Source organism: Oncorhynchus keta, chromosome 1 (assembly GCF_023373465.1).
Source record: "Oncorhynchus keta strain PuntledgeMale-10-30-2019 chromosome 1, Oket_V2, whole genome shotgun sequence".
Lineage (NCBI taxonomy): Eukaryota > Metazoa > Chordata > Actinopteri > Salmoniformes > Salmonidae > Oncorhynchus > Oncorhynchus keta.
This window is the reverse complement of record NC_068421.1, coordinates 6,325,752-6,348,587: the sequence shown is the minus strand read 5'-3', so window position 1 is coordinate 6,348,587 and position 22,836 is coordinate 6,325,752. Positions and strand designations below refer to the sequence as shown.

At 46.2% G+C, this 22,836-nt stretch overlaps 1 protein-coding gene and 1 long non-coding RNA gene across 8 annotated transcripts in view; both read right to left on the bottom strand.

Annotated features, from left to right (window-relative positions):
• The window catches only part of ryr1b (ryanodine receptor 1b (skeletal)), a 301,559-nt gene that overhangs the window by 17,343 nt on the left and 261,380 nt on the right, over positions 1–22,836 (bottom strand). Inside the window, exons 86-91 of the mRNA XM_052469270.1 lie at positions 9,333–9,414; positions 8,371–8,558; positions 6,245–7,357; positions 3,569–3,654; positions 2,383–2,551; positions 352–438 (exon numbers count right to left, since the gene is read on the bottom strand). Coding sequence (XP_052325230.1) covers positions 352–438; positions 2,383–2,551; positions 3,569–3,654; positions 6,245–7,357; positions 8,371–8,558; positions 9,333–9,414 — 1,725 coding nt within the window. The remainder of the gene's footprint in view (positions 1–351; positions 439–2,382; positions 2,552–3,568; positions 3,655–6,244; positions 7,358–8,370; positions 8,559–9,332; positions 9,415–22,836) is intronic.
• On the bottom strand, positions 9,431–13,037 carry LOC127910326 (uncharacterized). 7 transcript variants are annotated; one of them, XR_008074402.1, is made up of 4 exons: positions 12,168–13,037; positions 11,542–11,565; positions 10,728–10,799; positions 9,431–10,535 (listed from the first exon to the last, which is right to left on the bottom strand). It is a non-coding gene; the product is annotated as an uncharacterized LOC127910326 (long non-coding RNA). The 7 variants fall into 7 exon arrangements; XR_008074407.1 differs by lacking the exon at positions 11,542–11,565 and adding an exon at positions 11,447–11,470; XR_008074405.1 differs by lacking the exon at positions 11,542–11,565 and adding an exon at positions 11,328–11,351.

Genomic DNA, 22,836 nt, shown 5'->3' with positions numbered 1-22,836 from the left:
CCTCTACACTCTAACCACTAGGTTACCTACCACCTCTACACTCTAACCACTAGGTTACCTACCACCTCTACACTCTAACCACTAGGTTACCTACCACCTCTACACTCTAACCACTAGGTTACCTACCACCTCTACACTCTAACCACTAGGTTACCTACCACCTCTACACTCTAACCACTAGGTTACCTACCACCTCTACACTCTAACCACTAGGCTACCTACCACCTCTACACTCTAACCACTAGGCTACCTACCACCTCTACACTCTAACCACTAGGGACCTGCCGCCCCATGTTATATGATTCTATATTATATGTATTATATTATACATTATTCTATATTATGTTTCACCTTGTAGAAGAGCAGGATGAAGTTGAGGGCAAAGGCGATGAAGAGAGCCAGGAAGCGCAGGTTGTAGAAGTTACGAGACAGATAGTTCTGGTTGGAGACAGAGAAACAGGTTGTAGAAGTTACGAGACAGATAGTTCTGGTTGGAGACAGAGAAACAGGTTGTAGAAGTTACAGGTGTGATAGTTCCGCTTGGAGACAGCAAAATTGATCCATGGTCATGTATTGGTAATGTATTGTTAATGCATAGATCATGATTGATAAATAGTGGTAAGGAGGATAATAGTTATGTATTTGTCATTTATTCATAATGTATTGATCATGATTGATAATGTATTGATCACGATTGATAATGCATTGACCATGATTGATAATGCATTCATAATGTATTGCTCATGATTGATAATGTATTGATCCGGATTGATAATGCATCGATCATGAGTGATAATGTATTCACAATGCATTGCTCATGATTGATAATGTATGTACAATGTATTGATCATGGGCGATAATGTATTGGTAATGTATTGATCACAGTCAATAATGTATCGGTAATGCATTGGTAATGTATCGATAATGTATTGCAATGTATTGATAATATATTGGTAATGTATTGAGAATGTATTGTACTGTATCGATAATGTATTGATAATATATTGATAATGTATTGATCACGGTTGATAATGTATCGATAATGTATCGGTAATGTATTGGCAATGTATTGATGATGTATCGGTAATGTATCGATCATGTATTGATCATGGTTGATAATGTATCGATAATGTATTGATAATATATCAGTAATGTATCAATCATGTATTGATCACAGTTGATAATGTATTGCTAATATATTGGTAATGCATTTGGCAATGTATTGATCACGGTTTATAATGAATCGATAATGTATTGGCAATGTATTGATAATGTAATGATCACGGTCAACAATGTATCGCTAATGTATCGGTAATGTATCGATCGCTAGTGATAATGTATCGATAATGCATTGACCACGGGCGATAATGTATCGATAATGCATCGGCAATGTATCGATCACTAGTGATAATGTATCGATAATGCATTGATCACGAGCGATAATGTATCAATAATGTACCGGTAATGTATTGATAATGTATTGATCGCGGTTGACAATGTATTGATAATGTATTGATAATGTATTAATAATGTATCGGTAATGTACCGGTAATGTATTGATAGTGTATTGGTCACGGCCGATAATGAATTGATAATGTATTGATAATGTATTGGTAATGTATTGATAATGTATTGATCACGGTTGATAATGTGTTGATAATGTATTGATAATGTATTGGTGATGTATTGATAATGTATTGATCAATGTTGATAATGTATTGATAATGTATTGATCACGGTTGATAATGTATTGATAATGTAGCGGTAATGTATTGATAATGCATTGATGACGTGCGGTAATGTATTGATAATGTATTGATAAGGTATTGATAATGTATTGATAATGTATTGATAATGTATTGGTAATGTATTGGTAATGTATTGATAATGTATTGATCACAGTTGATAATGTATTGGTAATGTATTGGTAATGTATTGATAATGTATTGATCACGGTTGATAATGTATTGATAATGTATTGATCACGGCTGATAATGTATTGATAATGTAGCGGTAATGTATTGGTAATGCATTGATCACGGGCGGCAATGTATTGATAATGTATTGATCACGGTTGATAATGTATTGATAATGTAGCGGTAATGTATTGATAATGCATTGATCATGGGCTGTAATGTATTGATAATGTACCGGTAATGTATTGATAATGTATTGATCACGGTTGGTAATATATTGGTAATGTATTGGTAATGTATTGGTAATGTATTGGTAATGTATTGATAATGTATCGATAATGTATTGGTAATGTATTGATCACGGTTGATAATGTATTGGTAATGTATTGATAATGTATTGATCATGTATTGATAATGTATTTGTAATGTGTTGGTAATGTATTGGTAATGTATTGGTAATAGTCACCATGAATTTAATCCTCTGGATCTCCAGCTCATTCCAAAGCTCATAGCCCTCCTCTGCAGGTTTCTTCTCCTTCTTCGCCTTGGTCTTCAATGTTTCCTCCTTCACTTCCGGTTCTTCCTCTTTTACCACGGGCTCAGCCTCCTTCTCTGCCTTCTCTCCATTCTCATTGCTGGAGGACAATCCATCAATCAAATTCATCAATGAGTCAGTCAGTCAGTCAGTCAGTCATTGAGTGAGTCAGTGAGTCAGTCAGTCAGTCAGTCAGTCAGTCAGTGAGTCAGTCAGTCAGTCAGTCAGTCAGTCAGTCAGTGAGTCAGTCAGTGAGTCAGTCAGTGAGTCAGTCAGTCAGTCAGTCAGTGAGTCAGTGAGTCAGTCAGTGAGTCAGTGAGTCAGTGAGTCAGTCAGTGAGTCAGTCAGTGAGTCAGTGAGTCAGTCAGTGAGTCAGTCAGTGAGTCAGTGAGTCAGTCAGTCAGTCAGTGAGTCAGTGAGTCAGTGAGTCAGTCAGTCAGTGAGTCAGTCAGTCAGTGAGTCAGTGAGTCAGTCAGTGAGTCAGTCAGTGAGTCAGTGAGTGAGTCAGTGAGTGAGTCAGTGAGTCAGTCAGTCAGTCAGTGAGTCAGTCAGTGAGTCAGTGAGTCAGTCAGTCAGTGAGTCAGTGAGTCAGTCAGTGAGTCAGTCAGTAGGTCAGTGAGTCAGTGAGTCAGTCAGTCAGTCAGTCAGTGAGTCAGTCAGTCAGTCAGTCTGTCAGTCAGTGAGTGAGTCAGTCAGTGAGTGAGTCAGTGAGTCAGTGAGTGAGTCAGTGAGTCAGTGAGTCAGTCAGTCAGTGAGTGAGTCAGTGAGTCAGTGAGTCAGTCAGTCAGTCAGTGAGTCAGTGAGTCAATCAGTCAGTCAGTCAGTGAGTCAGTGAGTCAGTCAGTCAGTGAGTCAGTGAGTCAGTCAGTCAGTCAGTCAGTCAGTGAGTGAGTCAGTCAGTCAGTCAGTCAGTGAGTCAGTCAGTCAGTCAGTCAGTCAGTCAGTCAGTCAGTCAGTCAGTGAGTCAGTGAGTCAGTCAGTCAGTCAGTCAGTCAGTCAGTCAGTGAGTGAGTCAGTGAGTCAGTCAGTAGGCGAGTCAGTGAGTCAGTCAGTCAGTCAGTGAGTGAGTCAGTGAGTGAGTAAACACGATAATTAAAACAAGAAAGAGAAGACTCACTCAGCCTTCTCCTCCTCTGGGGGTGTCTCTTCCTCTGGTTCTGGCTCTTGTATTTCTTCACCCTCTCCTCCGGACGTTGCTTCCAGCTACAACACACAACACACTGTCAACAACTGGCACAACACACTGTCAACAACTGGCAAAACACACTGTCAACAACTGGCACAACACACTGTCAACAACTGGAACAACACTGTAAAGAATTGGCACAACACACTGTCAACAACTGGCACAACACTGTCAACAACTGGCACAACACTGTCAACAACTGGCACAACACTGTCAACAACTGGCACAACACTGTCAACAACTGGCACAACACTGTCAACAACTGGCACAATACACTGTCAACAACTGGAACAACACACTGTCAACAACTGGAACAACACACTGTCAACAACTGGCACAACATACTGTCAACAACCGGCACAACACACTGTCAACAGCTGGTACAACACACACTGACAGCAACTGGCACAACATACTGTCAACAACTGGCACAACACACTCAACAACTGGCACAACACACACTGACAGAACTGGCACAACATACTGTCAACAACTGGCACAACACTGTCAACAACTGGCACAACACTGTCAACAACTGGCACAACATACTGTAAACAACTGGCACAACACACACTGTCAACAACTGGCACAACAAACACTGTAAACAAATACTGTCAACAACTGGAACAACACACTGTCAACAACTGGCACAACAAATACTGTCAACAACTGGAGCAACACACTGTCAACAACTGGCACAACAAATACTGTCAACAACTGGAACAACACACTGTCAACAACTGGCACAACAAATACTGTCAACAACTGGAGCAACACACTGTCAACAACTGGCACAACAAATACTGTCAACAACTGGCACAACATCCTCACAGTCTATCATATATAAATAATATATAAATAACATAACTAAGGTGATGAGTTTTTTCTCTTCTGACCATGTGGCCGGATCAGGTCAGTTTAAGTGGTTCGGAAAACATACAATATACCCTCTACCCTCTCTATATAATATACCCTCTACCCTCTCTATATAATATACCCTCTACCCTCTCTATATAATATACCCTCTACCCTCTCTATATAATATACCCTCTACCCTCTCTATATAATATACCCTCTACCCTCTCTATATAATATACCCTCTACCCTCTCTATATAATATACCCTCTACCCTCTCTATATAATATACCCTCTACCCTCTCATACTGGAGGATGTTGCAGGCAGCAGAACGTTCTCCACGGCGTCTCCAGACTGTCACTCCGTCAAGTCTGTCACATGTGCTCAGTGTGAACCTGCTTTCATCTGTGAAGAGCACAGGGCACCAGTGGGGAATTTGGCAACCTTGATGTTCTCTGGCAAACGCCAAACGTCCTGCACGGTGTTGGGCTGTAAGCACAACCCCCACCTGTGGACGTCGGGCCCTCATACCACCCTCATGGAGTCTGTTTCTGACCATTTGAGCAGACACATGCACATTTGTGGCCTGCTGGAGGTCATTTTGCAGGGCTCTGGCAGTGCTCCTCCTGCTCCTTCTTGCACAAAGGCGGAGGTAGCGGTCCTGCTGCTGGGTTGTTGCCCTCCTACGGCCTCCTCCACATCTCCTGATGTACTGGCCTGTCTCCTGGTAGAGCCTCCATGCTCTGGACACTACGCTGACAGACACAGCAAACCTTCTTGCCACAGCTCACATTGATGTGCCATCCTGGATGAGCTGCACTACCTGAGCCACTTGTGTGGGTTGTAGACTCCGTCTCATGCTACCACTAGAGTGAAAGCACCGCCAGCATTCAAAAGTGACCAAAACATCAGCCAGGAAGCATAGGAACTGAGAAGTGGTCTGTGGTCACCACCTGCAAAACCACTCCTTTACTGGGGGCGTCTTGCTAATTGCCTATAATTTCCACCTGTTGTCTATTCCATTTGCACAACAGCATGTGACATTTATTGTCAATCAGTGTTGCTTCCTAAGTGGACAGTTTGATTTCACAGAAGTGTGATTGACTTGGAGTTCCATTGTGTTGTTTAGGTGTTCACTTGATTCTTTTGAGCAGTGTATATATAATATAATATAATAATTATAATGTATACATCGTTATAATACAGTGCCCTCTGTAATTATTGGGACATTTACATGTTTACTTATCATTTTGACTGTATACTTCAACAGTTTTAAATCGAACCATGAGTATGAGGTTAAAGGTCAGACTGTCAGCTTTAGTTTGAGGGTATTTTCATTCATATCGGGTGAACCGTTTAGAAAGCACTTTTTGTACATAAACGCACCCCCATTTTAGAGGACCAAACATATTCAACCACATTTACTTATAGGTGTATTTATTGTTTTTAAAAGTTTAGTATTTGTTCCCGTACTCATAGCACATAATGATTACATGAAGCTTATGACTTTACAAACTTGTTGGATGCATTTGCTGTTTGTTTTGGTTGAGTTTCACATTATTTTGTGTCCAATAGAAATGAAGGGTAAATAAATGTACTGTGTCAATATGGAAATTGATTTAAAATCGTAACTTTTGGAGTATAGAGCTAAAAGAAGAAAACGTGCTGCATTGGGTACCGTAACATAATAAATAAATAAATAAATAAATAATAATACTATATTTAAAAAAACATCATGGGTGTAAACTCACCAGTTTCCTCTTGAGCAGTGGGGTTCCTTCTGGAGTAGGGGGCTCTACAGTTGTGGTCTCCCCAAAGTCTCCCAGCCCTCCAGGGGTGTCGAACCCAGGCATCCGTCCTCCCTCCTTCTCCTCACCATCCCCTCCCTCCTCTCCTTCATCTCCTCCTCCCACGTCTCTTTCCTCTCCTCCGTCTATCCCCTCCTGACCCTCATCGGCACCTGGCTCAGGTGGCAGTTCGTCGTGCACCTCATCTTGCGTTGGGTCCGGCATACTGGCCAAAAGCTCAGTCACCGTGATCTTCTTGGCACCCTCTACCAGTTCTCCTCCAAACAGGGTGCTCCAGATCAGCATGAAGAAGCCCTTACACACACTGTAGATGAAAGACAGGATACCAAACAGGATGGTGTAGATGAACGTGGCCAAGCCCACCACCATATCCTTCAGAGTCATCTTCCTAAGCTTGCGGTAGCGCCGTCGAAGATTCCTGAAGGTGAACATGTTGAAGAAGTTCGCCACGCTTGTCAGGAAGTCAGAGAACGCCGAGCTCGACTCGGGAGCAATCTCTTCTCCATTTTCGTCCAACTCTCCTCCACCTCCTCCTCCTTCTTCCTCTTCATCCTCTGAGTCTACCACCTCCTCTTCCTCCTCCTCAGAAATCTGTGAGGCGATGTTCATCTCAAAGATGGTGTCCTCGCAGAAGTTGACAAACAACTCCATCTTCTCGCTCTCCCCGCCCTCGTTGACCACGTCGAAGATGAACTGTCTCTTGGACTCTCTGACCTGCGGCATCTCCCACTGGTTCCTGTTGGCCTCGCTGATCTCAAAATAGATCCTCTCGATCTTCCTGCTCGCTCCCATGATCTCTATCCGGCCAAGGAAGGGTCTAAAGTAGTTGAGGACGCTCTCGGCTTGCTCAAGAAAGTTCTGTAGTCGCGTATCGTGGGGCACGTGCTCAGACAGGTTGGTGAGCAGTACGGCGATGTTGAAGCCGATGTCCTTGGCCGGCTCCTGGAAGCGGTCGGCAAACTCCTCAAAGTTGATCATCTCGTTCTCGTCGGCCTCGGAACAAGACAGAAGGAACTGGATCTCAGACGGAGAGTACTGCTTCTGGCTGTCCATGGCCTGAAAGGAAGGAATACATGAATTTCATCAAAAACGTAAATTTGCCTCAGCCATGTGAGTACAACAACCCACACATTTAAAACACAATCAAAACCAGTGTATTTCCATGGTTCATGTTTTTTTCTTTTGACAAGTGAGCGGGCAGCTAGGGACAAATATTGTCGGGAAATACATTGGGATCTTCAAAAGCACAAAATAGGAAAATACACACATGTGGTTACTTGAAGCGTAGCCACTTTAATGTCCATGCCCTCAACAGAACCACAAGCCATGTAGTCAACCTGAAACGAGCCCATCGGCTTCATAAATTAACACAGCTGACCTCCATAGGCTCCTTAAGAGTGTGGCTGGTAACTTCATAGTGAAAAAAAAAGCTATTATGTTTAGAATTGACTTTGTCTCATGAGCCTTTTTTTAAATTTTTTTTACAAGAAACCGAGTCCAGCTCTAGTCAATGGCAGCACGGTCTGTCACAGTACAATGCATATACACGGAATAAAAACATGCTCTTTCCACGACACAGATTGAATCCAGGAGAAAGATCCCGTATTAATGACACCTGCTTAAATCCACTTCAATCCGTGTAGATGAAGAGACGGGGTTAAATAAGGATTTTTAAGCCTTGAGACAATTAAGAGACATGGATTGTGTCTGTGTGTCTTTCAGAGGGTGAATGGGGCAAGACAAAATATTTAAGTGCCTTTGAACGGCGTACGGTAGTAGGTGCCAGGCGAACCGGTTTGAGTGTGTCAAGAACTGCAACGCTGCTGGGTTTTTTCACACTCAACAGTTTTCCACATGTATCAAGAACGGTCCACCACCCAAAGGACATCCAGCCAAGTTGACACAATTGTGGGAAGCATGGGATTCCACGTGGGCCAGCGTCCCTGTGGAACGCGTTAGACACCTTGTAGAGTCCATGACCCGACAAATTGTGGCTAATCTGAGGGGAGGGTGGGGGACATCTCGATATTAGGAAGGTATTCCTAACGTTTTGTAGACTCAGTGTGTACCTTGTAGAAGTCCTTCTTGGAGATGAGGCCTCGGGGGTCGGTCACGTAGTCTCTGAAGGCGTCAGACCCGGTGATGTCCTTCAGCTTGAGGAACATGTCGAAGAACTTGAGGATCATCTCCACGTTACTGGAGGACTCCACCAGCATGTCCACCATCTGACGGGCGATGGTGCCGTTCACCACGTTGCCTAGCGACAAGGATTGTCGCCACCCCCCACAAAAAAGAGCAAAATTACAAAGAAGCAAAGCAGATCCCTACAGCACCTCAAATATATTCAAAAAACTAGCAGAGAATGTTTAAAAATACAAGCTATTATAGTCTCCAGATATTTTTTTAACTGTTCCTGTTATACAATGACATTCCAAGTACAAATACAGTAAAGTACACACACTTATTAAGGGTAAAAACATGTTTTGAGTAAAATAGTGTTGTTGTTTTTTTTTTTACACACAATTGTGCAAAATTCAAAAGGTTTGACAATCGAAACAGTTGGTCTGATGGTGTCAGTCAGTCAGTCAGTCAGTCAGTCAGTCTGTCAGTCTGTCTGTCTGTCTGTCTGTCTGTCTGTCTGTCTGTCTGTCTGTCTGTCTGTCTGTCTGTCTGTCTGTCTGTCTGTCTGTCTGTCTGTCTGTCTGTCTGTCTGTCTGTCTGTCTGTCTGTCTGTCTGTCTGTCTGTCTGTCTGTCTGTCTGTCTGTCTGTCTGTCTGTCTGTCTGTCTGTCTGTCTGTCTCCCCACTCTAATATCTCTGGCCTCCCCCGTTGTATGTGGGAACAATTAGTGGACAAAAATGGTAAGCCCCTCCCCCTCCCCACCCTGCCCCGCCCCTCCTCTGACAAGTGTCATGTCAGAGGACTCCTGGACCACCTATTGAGATGTGCCATTTGTTAAGTGAATCAGGTGATAAATGAGGTTCTCGGGAGGCTGGAGTGGGACCAGATCTGGGACCAATTCCTTTTTTACCTTCCAGTAGAGACAACAGCATGACCACCATGTCTTTCTGTAGGTCCAGGAGTTCCTTCAGCAGACCAATCTGACTGGAGTCCTGCAATAAAGAATACACACGTACACAAGCATAGAGAGGACAGTTGTCTCATAAGAATATCATCAGTTGATTTTTTTTCTTCTCATGAACCATTACTTTGTGTCTCACTGTCCACTGGTAAATATCTCAGATCATAACGGATCTTACACAGCTGAAACCTGTGGCTAGTTGTGTCCCTAATGAAACACTTCTTTAGGCCAAGCAGTGGACTAAGTGTAGTGAATCAGGTGACAGAGAGCTGCTGGCACAGAGAGGATGAGGAGGATGAAGGTGAGGCTGACCTCACCTCGTAGTGGGTTCTACACCTGACCTCGTTGGGGGTTCTACGCCTCACCTCGTTGGGGGTTCTACACCTCACCTCGTAGTGGGTTCTACACCTCACCCCATAATGGGTTCTATACCTCACAGTGGGTTCTACACCTCACCTCGTTGGGGGTTCTACACCCCACCTCGTTGGGGGTTCTACACCTCACCTCGTAGGGGGTTCTACACCTCATCTCGTTGGGGGTTCTACACCTCACCTCGTTGGGGGTTCTACACCTCACCTCATAGGGGGTTCTACACCTCACCTCGTAGTGGGTTCTACACCTCACCTCGTAGGGGGTTCTACACCTCACCTCGTAGGGGGTTCTACACCTCACCTCGTAGTGGGTTCTACACCTCACCTCGTAGGGGGTTCTACACCTCACCTCATTGGGGGTTCTACACCTCACCTTGTTGGGGGTTCTACACCTCACCTCGGAGTGGGTTCAACACCTCACCTCATAATGGGTTCAACACCTCACCTCATTGGGGGTTCTACACCTCACCTCATAATGGGTTCTACACCTCACCTCGTAGTGGGTTCAACACCTCACCTCATTGGGGGTTCTACACCTCACCTCATAATGGGTTCTACACCTCACCTCATTGGGGGTTCTACACCTCACCTCATTGGGGGTTCTACACCTCACCTCATTGGGGGTTCTACACCTCACCTCATTGGGGGTTCTACACCTCACCTCATAATGGGTTCTACACCTCACCTCATTGGGGGTTCTACACCTCACCTCATTGGGGGTTCTACACCTCACCTCATTGGGGGTTCTACACCTCACCTCATTGGGGGTTCTACACCTCACCTCGGAGTGGGTTCAACACCTCACCTCATAGTAGGTTCTACACCTCACCTCGTTGGGGGTTCTACACCTCACCTCGTTGGGGGTTCTACACCTCACCTTGTAGAGGGTTCTACACCTCACCTCGTAGTGGGTTCTACACCTAACCCCGAAGTGGGTTCAACACCTCACCTCATTGGGGGTTCTACACCTCACCTCATAATGGGTTCTACACCTCACCTCATTGGGGGTTCTACACCTCACCTCATTGGGGGTTCTACACCTCACCTCGGAGTGGGTTCAACACCTCACCTCATAGTGGGTTCTACACCTCACCCCGAAGTGGGTTCTACACCTCACCTCATTGGGGGTTCTACACCTCACCTCGTAGTGGGTTCTACACCTCACCTCATTGGGGGTTCTACACCTCACCTCGTAGTGGGTTCAACACCTCACCTCATAGTGGGTTCTACACCTCACCCCGAAGTGGGTTCTACACCTCACCTCATTGGGGGTTCTACACCTCACCTTGTAGTGGGTTCAACACCTCACCTCGGAGTGGGTTCTACACCTCACCTCATTGGGGGTTCTACACCTCACCTCATAGTGGGTTCTACACCTCACCTCATAGTGGGTTCAACACCTCACCTCATAGTGGGTTCTACACCTCACCCCGAAGTGGGTTCTACACCTGACCTCATTGGGGTTCTACACCTCACCTTGTAGTGGGTTCAACACCTCACCTCGAAGTGGGGTTCTACACCTCACCTCATAGTGGGTTCTACACCTCACCTCATAGTGGGTTCTACACCTCACCTCATTGGGGGTTCTACACCTCACCTCGTTGGGGTTCAACACCTCACCTCATAGTGGGTTCTACACCTCACCCCGAAGTGGGTTCTACACCTCACCTCATAGTGGGTTCTACACCTCACCTCATTGGGGGTTCTACACCTCACCTCGTTGGGGTTCTACACCTCACCTCGTAGTGGATTCTACACCTCACCTTGTAGTGGGTTCTACACCTCACCTCATTGGGGGTTCTACACCTCACCTATAATGGGTTCTACACCTCACCTCATAGTGGGTTCTACACCTCACCTCGTTGTGGGTTCTACACCTCACCTCGTTGGGGGTTCTACACCTCACCGCGTTGGGGGTTCTACACCTCACCTCATAATGGGTTCTACACCTCACCTTGTAGTGGGTTCTACACCTCACCTCGAAGTGGGTTCTACACCTCACCTCGTAGTGGGTTCTACACCTCACCTCGAAGTGGGTTCTACACCTCACCTCGTAATGGGTTCTACACCTCACCTCGTAGTGGGTTCTACACCTCACCTCGAAGTGGGTTCTACACCTCACCTCATAGTGGATTCTACACCTCACCTCGTAGTGGATTCTACACCTTACCTCATAGTGGATTCTACACCTCACCTCGTAGTGGATTCTACACCTTACCTCGTAGTGGGTTCTACACCTCACCTCATAGTGGATTCTACACCTCACCTCATAGTGGATTCTACACCTCACCTCGTAGTGGATTCTACACCTCACCTCGTAGTGGGGGATTCTACACCTTACCTCATAGTGGATTCTACACCTCACCTCATAGTGGATTCTACACCTCACCTCGTAGTGGGTTCTACACCTCACCTCATTGGGGGTTCTACACCTCACCTCATAATGGGTTCTACACCTCACCTCATTGGGGGTTCTACACCTCACCTCATTGGGGGTTCTACACCTCACCTCGGAGTGGGTTCAACACCTCACCTCATAGTAGGTTCTACACCTCACCTCGTAGGGGTTCTACACCTCACCTCGTAGTGGGTTCTACACCTCACCTCGGAGTGGGTTCTACACCTCACCTCATTGGGGGTTCTACACCTCACCTCGTAGTGGGTTCAACACCTCACCTCATAGTGGGTTCTACACCTCACCCCGAAGTGGGTTCTACACCTCACCTCATTGGGGGTTCTACACCTCACCTTGTAGTGGGTTCAACACCTCACCTCGGAGTGGGTTCTACACCTCACCTCATTGGGGGTTCTACACCTCACCTCATAGTGGGTTCTACACCTCACCTCATAGTGGGTTCAACACCTCACCTCATAGTGGGTTCTACACCTCACCCCGAAGTGGGTTCTACACCTGACCTCATTGGGGGTTCTACACCTCACCTTGTAGTGGGTTCAACACCTCACCTCGAAGTGGGGGTTCTACACCTCACCTCATAGTGGGTTCTACACCTCACCTCATAGTGGGTTCTACACCTCACCTCATTGGGGGTTCTACACCTCACCTCGTTGGGGGTTCAACACCTCACCTCATAGTGGGTTCTACACCTCACCCCGAAGTGGGTTCTACACCTCACCTCATAGTGGGTTCTACACCTCACCTCATTGGGGGTTCTACACCTCACCTCGTTGGGGGTTCTACACCTCACCTCGTAGTGGATTCTACACCTCACCTTGTAGTGGGTTCTACACCTCACCTCATTGGGGGTTCTACACCTCACCTATAATGGGTTCTACACCTCACCTCATAGTGGGTTCTACACCTCACCTCGTTGTGGGTTCTACACCTCACCTCGTTGGGGTTCTACACCTCACCGCGTTGGGGTTCTACACCTCACCTCATAATGGGTTCTACACCTCACCTCGTAGTGGGTTCTACACCTCACCTCGAAGTGGGTTCTACACCTCACCTCGTAGTGGGTTCTACACCTCACCTCGAAGTGGGTTCTACACCTCACCTCGTAATGGGTTCTACACCTCACCTCGTAGTGGGTTCTACACCTCACCTCGAAGTGGGTTCTACACCTCACCTCGTAATGGGTTCTACACCTCACCTCGTAGTGGGTTCTACACCTCACCTCGTAGTGGGTTCTACACCTCACCTCATAGTGGATTCTACACCTCACCTCGTAGTGGATTCTACACCTTACCTCGTAGTGGGTTCTACACCTCACCTCATAGTGGATTCTACACCTCACCTCATAGTGGATTCTACACCTCACCTCGTAGTGGATTCTACACCTCACCTCGTAGTGGATTCTACACCTTACCTCATAGTGGATTCTACACCTCACCTCATAGTGGATTCTACACCTCACCTCGTAGTGGATTCTACACCTTACCTCGTAGTGGATTCTACACCTCACCTCGAAGTGGGTTCTACACCTCACCTCATAGTGGATTCTACACCTCACCTCATAGTGGATTCTACACCTCACCTCGTAGTGGATTCTACACCTTACCTCATAGTGGATTCTACACCTCACCTCGTAGTGGATTCTACACCTTACCTCGTAGTGGGTTCTACACCTCACCTCATAGTGGATTCTACACCTCACCTCATAGTGGATTCTACACCTCACCTCGTAGTGGATTCTACACCTCACCTCGTAGTGGATTCTACACCTTACCTCATAGTGGATTCTACACCTCACCTCATAGTGGATTCTACACCTCACCTCGTAGTGGATTCTACACCTTACCTCGTAGTGGATTCTACACCTCACCTCGTAGTGGGTTCTACACCTCACCTCATAGTGGATTCTACACCTCACCTCATTGGGGGTTCTACACCTCACCTCGAAGTGGGTTCTACACCTCACCTCGTAGTGGGTTCTACACCTCACCTCGTAGTGGATTCTACACCTTACCTCGTAGTGGGTTCTACTCCAGAATCGATCCTGGGTTTGCATTTGAACAAACAACACAGATATGCATTTTAAACATCTCATCTCAGGTATCATACACATAATAGACACAGAGATGAACAGGCAGACTGACACACATGGAGGCAGACTGACACACATGGAGGCAGACTGACAGATATGGAGGCAGACTGACACACATGGAGGCAGACTGACACACATGGAGGCAGACTGACACACATGGAGGCAGACTGACAGATATGGAGGCAGACTGACAGATATGGAGATGTGGAGACAGACAGACAGACAGACAGACAGACAGACAGACAGACAGACAGACAGACAGACAGACAGACAGACAGACAGACAGACAGACAGACAGCTCTATCTAGGAACAGTAAGACAGGAGGGGAGACAGTACTGAGCTGACCAGCATATCCTCTCCCCTTCTGTCTGAATGCTGGTTGCAATATGAACATATTCAAAACACCAACGTGGAAACACACACTAGTCTGTGTGCTCACTCTGTGCAGACCTACACCACCAGCCAACCAGATGGAGTAGAAGAAAACACCTGGGCCTCCCAGGAACTAGTCCGAAGGTTACTGCTGCTCATCTTTTGCTGATTTGTTTAGGTGGGTTTTGTTTTTGCTGTCTCTATCACATGCACTTGTAACTCTACAACTAAAAGTATGCAGAATTTGCATGGAAAAACTCAAGACTTGACCATGACAATGCCAACCACTATTATCGTCCACATTAGAAAAGGTGGTTTTACTAGCTAGGTGTCGCAGTTCTGAAGCCGAGACAGAGAAGAGTGCAGTCCAGCTGTCGATCAAAGCACCTGAGAGACTGGCGTGACCACTATACTCCAAACAGCCCTGGGAGACTGGGGTGACCACTATACTCCAAACAGCCCTGATCACTATACTCCAAACAGCCCTGGGAGACTGGGGTGACCACTATACTCCAAACAGCCCTGGTCACTATACTCCAAACAGCCCTGATCACTATACTCCAAACAGCCCTGGGAGACTGGGGTGACCACTATACTCCAAACAGCCCTGGTCACTATACTCCAAACAGCCCTGATCACTATACTCCAAACAGCCCTGGGAGACTGGCGTGACCACTATACTCCAAACAGCCCTGGGAGACTGGGGTGACCACTATACTCCAAACAGCCCTGGGAGACTGGGGTGACCACTATACTCCAAACAGCCCTGGGAGACTGGGGTGACCACTATACTCCAAACAGCCCTGGGAGACTGGGGTGACCACTATACTCCAAACAGCCCTGGGAGACTGGCGTGACCACTATACTCCAAACAGCCCTGGGAGACTGGGGTGATCACTATACTCCAAACAGCCCTGGGAAACTGGCGTGACCACTATACTCCAAACAGCCCTGGGAGACTGGGGTGACCACTATACTCCAAACAGCCCTGGGAGACTGGGGTGACCACTATACTCCAAACAGCCCTGGGAGACTGGGGTGACCACTATACTCCAAAATTGGGCCATTGTGGAAACTGTTCTGTTAATAGAAACACCCGTGTTTGGGTAGATTCTCCAGCTGGTAGACAGAGGCTTTTAGTGGGTGTCAGGAGGAAGTCAGACTGTCTGCATTGTTAGTTCTTTTTTTTGCTCTCTTTTTTTTGTCCGGGGGCTTCATTTATAACCTTTTACGTAAGGGTAGCCCAGTGGGTCGATCTAACTTGTTTTTTTTGTGCAAATTATCATTATCTGGCTAATAATGGGGGCCTTAAGCAAAAAAATTGTCCGGTGTATTAGAAATGTGTATTAGAAATGCCTGTGCCGATTTCTGGTCCCAGTCTGCCCCTGCCCCAACCTAAATACTTAAAGTAGTTACAGTTACAGTTCTATTTCTATTTCTGTGTTTTTGTCCTTCTTTACTTTTTGACATTTATTACTGCAAGAAAGACATTTCACTGTACTTGTGTACGTGACAATAAAAATGTACAACTTGAAACTTGACACGAGCCTAGTTCAACTACTTCAGCTAATATCGGAAATATGAACTCATCACGATCAGAAAAGATGAGGAATATATTCTGCAATGGTTATGAAAATTAAATAAATAGGAAAAAGATTCCTATGTCTAATTATAAGATTCATATGTCTAATTATAAGATTCATATGTCTAATTATAAGATTCATATGTCTAATTATAAGATTCCTATGTCTAATTATTTTAGATTATAAAAATAACACAAACTTTCATTCCCACTAATGGCAAATAGTTGTATTCTTGTTAACAGGTTTTCCTGTTAGTAGTAGTCATCATATCCCCCATTTGCACAAAATACTTTCTTGCCAGTTTGCAATACAATATTTTACCCAGTAGCAGATGTGTGCACGTACGCATGCTCTAAAGTTTGCAGGTAGGTGAGCACATTCTCAAGTCAAGTTAAATTTGTATAAATGCCAACGTTTCCATGAAATGAAAACTTGTCCACGTACATTTTGGGGTATATTTTGTACGTACGCAAGGTTTATAAATGAGTCCCCGGAGAAGGAGCAGAAAAACATGATCTACAAAAACAAAGATTGCCTTTAAAAAGACAACAAATGAGAAGATGAGGTAAATGAAGATGAAAGATGAAGATCGGTACAGAAGGAAGCGAGGCGTGGAGGGGGATCGAGGGGAAGCGAGGCGTGGAGGGGGATCGAGAAGGGAAGCGAGGCGTGGAGGGGGATCGAGAGGGGAGCGAGGCGTGGAGGGGGATCGAGAGGGGAGCGAGGCGTGGAGGGGGATCGAGAGGGGAAGTGAGGCATGGAGGGGGATCGAGGGGAAGCGAGGCGTGGAGGGGGATCGAGAGGGGAAGCGAGGCGTGGAGGGGGATCGAGGGGAAGTGAGGCGTGGAGGGGTATCGAGGGGAAGCGAGGCGTGGAGGGGGATCGAGGGGGATCGAGGGGAAGCGAGGCGTGGAGGGGGATCGAGGGGAAGCGAGGTGAGGAGGGGGATCGAGGGGAAGAGAGGCATGGAGGGGGATCGAGAGGGGAAGCGAGGCGTGGAGGGGGATCGAGGGGAAGAGAGGCGTGGAGGGGGATCGAGGGGAAATGAGGCGTGGAGGGGGATCGAGAGGGGAAGTGAGGCATGGAGGGGGATCGAGGGGAAGCGTGGGGTGGAGGGGGATCGAGGGGAAGCGTGGGGTGGAGGGGTCGCTTATTTGAAGAAGTATGGGATGATTACTGAGATGGCTATAGTTGGGATGGCGATGCTTAAGATAGCTATAGTTTGGATAGCTATGGTAAAGATGGCTATGGTTGGGATAGCTATGGTTGGGATAGCTATGGTAAAGATAGCTATGGTTGGGATAGCTATGGTTGGGATAGCTATGGTTGGGATAGCTATGGTTAAGATAGCTATGGTTGGGATAGCTATGGTAAAGATAGCTATGGTTGGGATAGCTATGGTTGGGATAGCTATGATTAAGATAGCTATGGTTGGGATAGCTATGGTAAAGATAGCTATGGTTGGGATAGCTATGGTTGGGATAGCTATGGTTGGGATAGCTATGGTAAAGATAGCTATGGTTGGGATAGCTATGGTTGGGATAGCTATGGTTGGGATAGCTATGGTTGGGATAGCTATGGTTGGGATGGCTATGGTTGGGATAGCTATGATTAAGATGGCTATGGTTGGCATAGCTATGGTTGGGATAGCTATGGTTGGGATAGCTATGGTTGGGATAGCTATGGTTGGGATAGCTATGGGGGGTGAAACAAAGATTCTTACGCCAAGTCGAAGTCCAGGGTCGGCTTGCATCTGACAGGGTTAGAATACATGTTAATAAAAATGTTAACCACCAACATTTTTATTAATTTTTGTATTTTTTTACATCTGTCCCCTGGCGTCTTAAAATATTAGTTGGATTTCAAGTGTCACGGCTTTCTCTCAAACTGCTGTGCATCTGTGGTAGCAGGAAGGAGATGAGGTGCAGAGTCAGACAGACAGACAGACAGACGGACAGACGGACAGACGGACAGACGGACAGACGGACAGACGGACGGACGGACAGACGGACGGACGGACAGACAGACAGACAGACAGACAGACAGACAGACAGACAGACAGACAGACAGACAGACAGACAGACAGACAGACAGACAGACAGACAGAGATTTCACTAGTTGATCATGTCAGCTCCACTCTCCTAGTCATTCTCTATGGCCACACACAGCCCATTCTCTAATCACTAGTGCAAAGAGCAGGACATAGGCAGGTAGCCTGCAGGTAGCCTACATACTCCTACATACTCCTACATACCCCTACATACTCCTACATACCCCTACATACCCCTACATACCCTACATACCCTAAATACCCCTACATACCCCTACATACCCTAAATACACCTACATACCCCTACATACCCCTACGTACCCCTACATACACCTACATACTACTACTTACCCCTACATACTCCTACATACCCTAAATACCCCTACATACCCTAAATACCCCTACATACTCCTACATACCCTAAATACGCCTACATACGCCTACATACCCCTACATACCCCTACATACACCTATATACTACTACTTACCCTATATACTCCTATATACTCCTACATACTACTACATACCCTATATACTCCTACATACTACTACATACTCCTACATACCCCTACATACCCCTACATACCCCTACATACTCCTACATACACCTACATACTACTACTTACCCTATATACTCCTATATACTCCTACATACTACTACATACCCTATATACTCCTACATACTACTACCCCTACATACTCCTACATACCCCTACATACCCCTACATACTACTACCCCTACATACTCCTACATACCCCTACATACCCCTACATACTCCTACATACCCCTACATACCCCTACATACCCCATACATACCCCTACATACCCCTACATACCCCTACAAACCCCTACATACTCCGACATACCCCTACATACTCCTACATACCCCTACATACTCCTACATACTCCTACATACCCCTACATACTCCTACATACCCCTACATACCCCTACATACCCCTACATACTCCTACATACCCCTACATACTCCTACATACTCCTACATACCCCTACATACCCCTACATACCCCTACATACCCCTACATACTCCTACATACCCCTACATACCCCTACATACCCCTACATACCCCTACATACCCCTACATACTCCTACATACCCCTACATACCCCTACATACCCCTACATACTCCTACATACCCCTACATACTACTAACCATCAAGACTCAACTCTGAGACGCGTATCCAACACTCTGCCAAATCCTCAATAACCTACCAGTCTAATTTCCGGGAGAGATACTCCACAGAGATAGCAGTACTAAAAGTATTGTAAACCCTCGGGGATCAGATGTGTACCATTCGTGTTAGTGACAGTTAGACAGGGCCTGTTAGAAAACATGTCATAGTCAATCACTGACTAAATACACACAGGATCCATTCCAAACAAAGTCTACGTGAGGGGGGGGATGAGATCCAAACAAAGTCTACGTGGGGGGAGGAGATCAAGCGAAGTCTACGTGGGTGGGGGGTGGAGATCCAAGCGAAGTCTACGTGGGGGGATGGAGATCCAAACGAAGTCTACGTGGGGGGGTGGAGATCCAAACGAAGTCTACGTGGGGGGGATGGAGATCCAAACGAAGTCTACGTGGGGGGGGAGATCAAGCGAAGTCTACGTGGGGGGGGGATGGAGATCCAAACGAAGTCTACGTGGGGGGGGTGGAGATCCAAGCGAAGTCTACGTGGAGGGGGGTGGAGATCCAAGCGAAGTCTACGTGGGGGGGGGATGGAGATCCAAACGAAGTCTACGTGGGGGGGGATGGAGATCCAAACGAAGTCTACGTGGGGGGGGATGGAGATCCAAGCAAAGTCTACGTGGGGGGGATCCAAACGAAGTCTACGTGGGGGATCCAAACGAAGTCTACGTGGGGGGGATCCAAACGAAGTCTACGTGGGGGGGATCCAAACGAAGTCTACGTGGGGGGGATCCAAACGAAGTCTACGTGGGGGGGATCCAAACGAAGTCTACGTGGGGGGATCCAAACGAAGTCTACGTGGGGGATCCAAACGAAGTCTACGTGGGGGAACCAAACAAAGTCTACGTGGGGGGATCCAAACGGAAGTCTACGTGGGGGGGATCCAAACGAAGTCTACGTGGGGGGGATCCAAACGAAGTCTACGTGGGGGATCCAAACGAAGTCTACGTGGGGGGGATCCAAACGAAGTCTACGTGGGGGGGATCCAAACGAAGTCTACGTGGGGGGATCCAAACGAAGTCTACGTGGGGGATCCAAACGAAGTCTACGTGAGGGGGATCCAAACGAAGTCTACGTGGGGGGGATCCAAACGAAGTCTACGTGGGGGGATCCAAACGAAGTCTACGTGAGGGGGGGGATCCAAACGAAGTCTACGTGGGGGGGATCCAAACGAAGTCTACGTGGGGGAACCAAACAAAGTCTACGTGGGGGGTCCAAACGAAGTCTACGTGGGGGGATCCAAACGAAGTCTACGTGGGGGTGTGTGGGGGGAGTGGAGATCAAAACGAAGTCTACGTGGGGGGTCCAAACGAAGTCTACGTGGGGGGGATCCAAACGAAGTCTACGTGGGGGGGGATCCAAACGAAGTCTACATGGGGGATCCAAACGAAGTCTACGTGGTGGGGGGATCCAAACGAAGTCTACGTGGGGGATCCAAACGAAGTCTACGTGGGGGGATCCAAACGAAGTCTACGTGGGGGAATCCAAACGAAGTCTACGTGGGGGATCCAAACGAAGTCTACGTGGGGGATCCAAACGAAGTCTACGTGGGGGGGGGGGATCCAAATGAAGTCTACGGGGGGGATCCAAACGAAGTCTACGTGGGGGGGAGGGGGGGATCCAAACGAAGTCTACGTGGGGGGAGGGGGATCCAAACGAAGTCTACGTGGGGGGGAGAAATGGAGATCCATACGAAGTCTACGTGGGGGGGAATGGAGATCCATACGAAGTCTACGTGGGGGACGACGACTGAGTCCAAATTAGGATCGTAGATGGTTCTGAAATAGAATGTTCATCTAAACTGGGGTCTCGGAATTCACTGTAAGTAACATTTGCAGAATTAGCTAAAGACCCATGCACACCAGATGTATTAGTAGTAATGGCGTGGGCTTAAGACTCAGGGTTGTTTAACTTTTATCCATTCATATATCAAACCTCAACAAGGAATAACCTGATCAATTAACAGATGTATCCCCCAGTTGTGAATGTGACTTGTGGCCAGCAAGCTCGTTTTAATATTTCACAATAGAAGGAAACTAGCTTTCTATATGATTACTGTGAACAATGTGCACGAAACCATTTCTACAAACTTCTACTATCTAGAGAGTAATCTACTGTAGCTAGCTGATTCTACTACAGTCATCTACTGTAGCTAGCTGATTCTACCACAGTAATCTACTGTAGCTAGCTGATTCTACTATCTAGAGAGTAATCTACTGTAGCTAGCTGATTCTACTATCTAGGGAGTAATCTACTGTAGCTAGCTGATTCTACTATAGTAATCTACTGTAGCTAGCTGATTCTACTATCTAGGGAGTAATCTACTGTAGCTAGCTGATTCTACTATCCAGGGAGTAATCTACTGTAGCTAGCTGATTCTACTATCTAGAGAGTAATCTACTGTAGCTATCTGATTCTACTATCTAGAGAGTAATCTACTGTAGCTAGCTGATTCTACTATCTAGAGAGTAATCTACTGTAGCTAGCTGATTCTACCACAGTCATCTACTGTAGCTAGCTGATTCTACCACAGTCATCTACTGTAGCTAGCTGATTCTACTATAGTAATCTACTGTAGCTAGCTGATTCTACTATCTAGGGAGTAATCTACTGTAGCTAGCTGATTCTACTATCCAGGGAGTAATCTACTGTAGCTAGCTGATTCTACTATCTAGAGAGTAATCTACTGTAGCTAGCTGATTCTACTATCTAGGGAGTAATCTACTGTAGCTAGCTGATTCTACTATAGTAATCTACTGTAGCTAGCTGATTCTACTATCTAGGGAGTAATCTACTGTAGCTAGCTCATTCTACTATCCAGGGAGTAATCTACTGTAGCTAGCTGATTCTACTATCTAGAGAATAATCTACTGTAGCTATCTGATTCTACTATCTAGAGAGTAATCTACTGTAGCTAGCTGATTCTACTATCTAGAGAGTAATCTACTGTAGCTAGCTGATTCTACCACAGTCATCTACTGTAGCTAGCTGATTCTACCACAGTCATCTACTGTAGCTAGCTGATTCTACTATCTAGAGAGTAATCTACTGTAGCTAGCTGATTCTACCACAGTCATCTACTGTAGCTAGCTGATTCTACTATTTAGAGAGTAATCTACTGATTCTACCATCTAGAGAGTAATCTACTGTAGCTAGCTGATTCTACTATCTAGAGAGTAATCTACTGTAGCTAGCTGATTCTACTATCTAGAGAGTAATCTACTGTAGCTAGCTGATTCTACTATCTAGGGAGTAATCTACTGTAGCTAGCTGATTCTACCACAGTCATCTACTGTAGCTAGCTGATTCTACCACAGTAATCTACTGTAGCTAGTTGATTCTACTATCTAGAGAGTAATCT